General features: G+C 36.5%; 1 protein-coding gene across 2 annotated transcripts in view; it reads left to right on the top strand.

Annotated features, from left to right (window-relative positions):
• best1 (bestrophin 1) overlaps window positions 1-3,391 on the top strand; it is a 13,093-nt gene that overhangs the window by 3,599 nt on the left and 6,103 nt on the right. For both annotated transcript variants that reach the window (XM_016533655.1, XM_016533656.1), the window contains 2 exons: window positions 1,783-1,937; window positions 2,900-2,977. In XM_016533655.1, coding sequence (XP_016389141.1) covers window positions 1,783-1,937; window positions 2,900-2,977 — 233 coding nt within the window. The remainder of the gene's footprint in view (window positions 1-1,782; window positions 1,938-2,899; window positions 2,978-3,391) is intronic.

Here is a 3,391-nt window from a genome sequence, read left to right as displayed (position 1 = left end):
TTTGAACCTTCTGTAATAGTTGCATATGAGTCCCTTAGTTGTCCTCAGTGTGAAAAGATGGATCTCAAAATCATACAATCACTGTTGGAAAGGGTTCAAATACACAAAGATGCTTAAAAAACTGAAGAATCTGCAGGAGCTGGAGGATTTTTCTGAAGAACAGTGCTCAGTTTAACTGTTCAGAACAAACAAGAGTCATGAACAACCATCACAAAACAAAAAAACACAGCTGTGGATCATCCAGGTAACAACACAGTGTTAAGAATTAAGCGTATGTAAATGTTTGAATGGGGTCATTTTTATAAATTCAACTATTATTTTCTCTTGTGGACTCTATGTAAACGTCTTTCATGTGAAATATCTTATTCAGATCAGTACTGAATAAAAAATAACATGCATTTTGTATGATCCCTCTTATTTTGGTAAAATAATTAACATTTTGCAGATTCTGCAAGGGGTATGTAAACTTTTGACCTCAACTGAACGTGTGCTATCAGGGCTGTGATTCAGCCTAAGTAATTTGGCCTAGAACAGCGATTAAAGCCATGTTCTGTGCCGGTACCATTCAGATTTAAACTCAAAGAGGAAACAAGAAGGAATTACGGCCAGATTCCTAAGAGCTTTGGCTGTTGAGAAATAGTTAAAGCGAACATGTAAATTCTCATTATTTACTCAACCTCATGTCAAGTCACCTTTACTTATACAGTGCTTTATACAATACAGATTGTCTCAAAGCGAAAAAAATCATCATATGTGTTCTAATGAAGAAACAAAGTCACCTACATCTTGGATGCCCTGGGGGTAAGCAGATAAACATCACATTTTAATTTTTGGGTGAACTACCCCTTTAAGGCTGCTCTGTGCCTGCTCAAAATTCAGTGTAAAAACGCAATGTTGCATAAAATTATGCCGGCTCTAACCCACCTCAGCCCCTGTTATTAAAGTACTGTATAAAGGTGCAATTGCTGTGTAAATGCATTCATGCCACCTCTGAGCAGCATTAAACACGAGCTGCAGGGTTTAATTTGGATTTGTCTGTGCATGTTTTTTTTACTCTCATAGATTTTGTTACCATTGCCATGCATTATACGACTGACAGACTGCAACGGCTGGAGTTAAAAATCATCATATGTGTTCTACTGAAGAAACAAAGTCACCTACATCTTGGATGCCCTGGGGGTAAGCAGATAAACATTAAATTTTCATTTTTGTGTGAACTACCCCTTTAATGCTGCTCTGTGCCTGCTCAAAATTCAGTGTAAAAACGCAATGTTGCATAAAATTATGTCGGCTCTAACCCACCTCAACCCCTATTATTAAAGTACTGTATAAAGGTGCAATTGCTGTGTAAATGCATTCATGCCACCTCTGAGCAGCATTAAACAGTCTGTGTAAAAACACATAAAAATGCCTCTTCAGAAGCCACCTCTGCAGTGTAAATTTGGCATTCGAGTCATTTTCTAGCTCTGTTTAATGCACTATCATCCAATAGTGTCAGTGTAGTTAAATTGATAATGAATTGTCTTTTAAATCCTGTTCACTAAATCTTTCTTTGTTGTGTCTAACACAAAAAAAAATTTTTCCATAATGTTCTGGACTGTTTTATTCTATACAATAAAAATGAATGGGGCTGAGAAGCTGCAAAAATGTCATTAAAACACTGTGAAAGCACACGAGTGGTATGAACACTTTGAGGATGATTTTTGGAGTGTCAGCATTCTTCATTTTGTGTTGCATGGAAGGGAGAAAGTCATATGGGTTGAAAGCTCTCCTGTACTCTAGGTCTGATGACGGCTGAGGAACTGAGGCAGTTAGAGGAACTGCCCTCCCCTCATAATAAGTTCTGGGTTCCCTGCATGTGGTTTGTCAGTCTGGCCATGAGAGCTCGATCTGAAGGACGCATCAATAATGATGTTGCAATGACCGCCATCCTCAACGTACGTCTGACACCTGTCTGTGTATATGGACTAATCACTCCTTCTTTATATGTGTCATAAATATCAATTTTTTTGTAAGAATATTTCTTACAGAATTAAAAATATGTTTGGTATTCAGTTTTATTTTACCTTTTTTAATGTTTGGCATTTATTATGGTAGTTTCATAGAATACCATTAGTGATTTATTCAATAAAATTGTGAAGGCTTTATTATTGTTGTGAACTAACCGCTCCCGATTTATTGAGCGAATTGAGACTGATTCAAATTTACGAGCGAGTTCGAGTCTGTTTAATGAATCTTTTTGACTGAACCGTTTCATATGAATCATTTTTCGAGAATCGGACATCATGTCTTTCGCTATGTTCGTCGTTTCTAACGATAATCTAACGACATTATATATGACAAACTTATGGACGCACCTCATGATGATGAGGTTTATGAACCTAAAATATACAACACTCTAATAGTTTTCAGTTTATTTTAATACGGACATGGCTGAATAATGACTCCTGATTCAGTGAAGGAGTCATGAATTCATTAACGGCTCAGAACCGATCACTGATTGAGTGAGTCTAATTTAAAATCGAGCAAATTCGAGGCTGTTTCATTAAACTTTTTTGCCTGAGCCGTTTCATTTCGATATGGACATAACAGAAAAATAACCCTGGTTCAATGAGTGAGTCAGTGAACTAATGGCTCTGAACGATTCACTGACTGAACTGATTTTGATTGAAACCTCTACCTTACAAGCGAGTTCGAGGCTGTTTCATGAATCTTTTTGACTGAATCGTTTAATAAGAATCTTTTTTCTCTCTATTTCGGAAATCATGTAGTTTAAGTATTAATGGAGTTATGGAATTTCAGTAGTAACAGCAGAATCAAAGTTATTCAGATGACAAGAACTCAATAAGTCTCCCTGTGAGCAATAGTTTTTTTTTTTATCTTGTTTTTCTCCTGGTAGGAGTTGAACACACTGCGCTCTCAGTGTATGAGGCTGTACGGCTATGACTGGATCAGCCTGCCTCTAGTTTACACACAGGTTTGATGGTTTAAACTCTTTATTTACTAGTACTAGTAATAGAGACAGAGGCGGAACTAGCCAGGCCCATAACATTTCAGATTTCCCTGAATAGATCCAAGCAAAATCTGAAATGAATAATTGAATAAAATAAAATAAAAAGAATAATTGACCAAATTTGTATGACCAATCACTATTGATTAATTTAGAATATATATGATTAATCTCTGGTTGGAATGGGAAATTATCTCTAAATGATCTCTGATTGGTTGGAATGTGTAGCGATGATCTCTGATTGGTTGGAATGTGTAACGATGATCTGTGATTGGTTGGAATGTGTAGCGATGATCTCTGATTGGTTGGAATGTGTAATGATGATCTGTGATTGGTTGGAATGTGTAGCGATGATCTCTGATTGGTTGGAACTTGGAATGT

This window comes from Sinocyclocheilus rhinocerous, unplaced genomic scaffold, assembly GCF_001515625.1.
Source record: "Sinocyclocheilus rhinocerous isolate Xijiao unplaced genomic scaffold, SAMN03320098_v1.1 scaffold2110, whole genome shotgun sequence".
Taxonomy (NCBI): Eukaryota; Metazoa; Chordata; class Actinopteri; order Cypriniformes; family Cyprinidae; genus Sinocyclocheilus; species Sinocyclocheilus rhinocerous.
The sequence above is the reverse complement of the archived record's forward strand: the minus strand, read 5'-3'. Positions and strand labels throughout refer to the sequence as shown.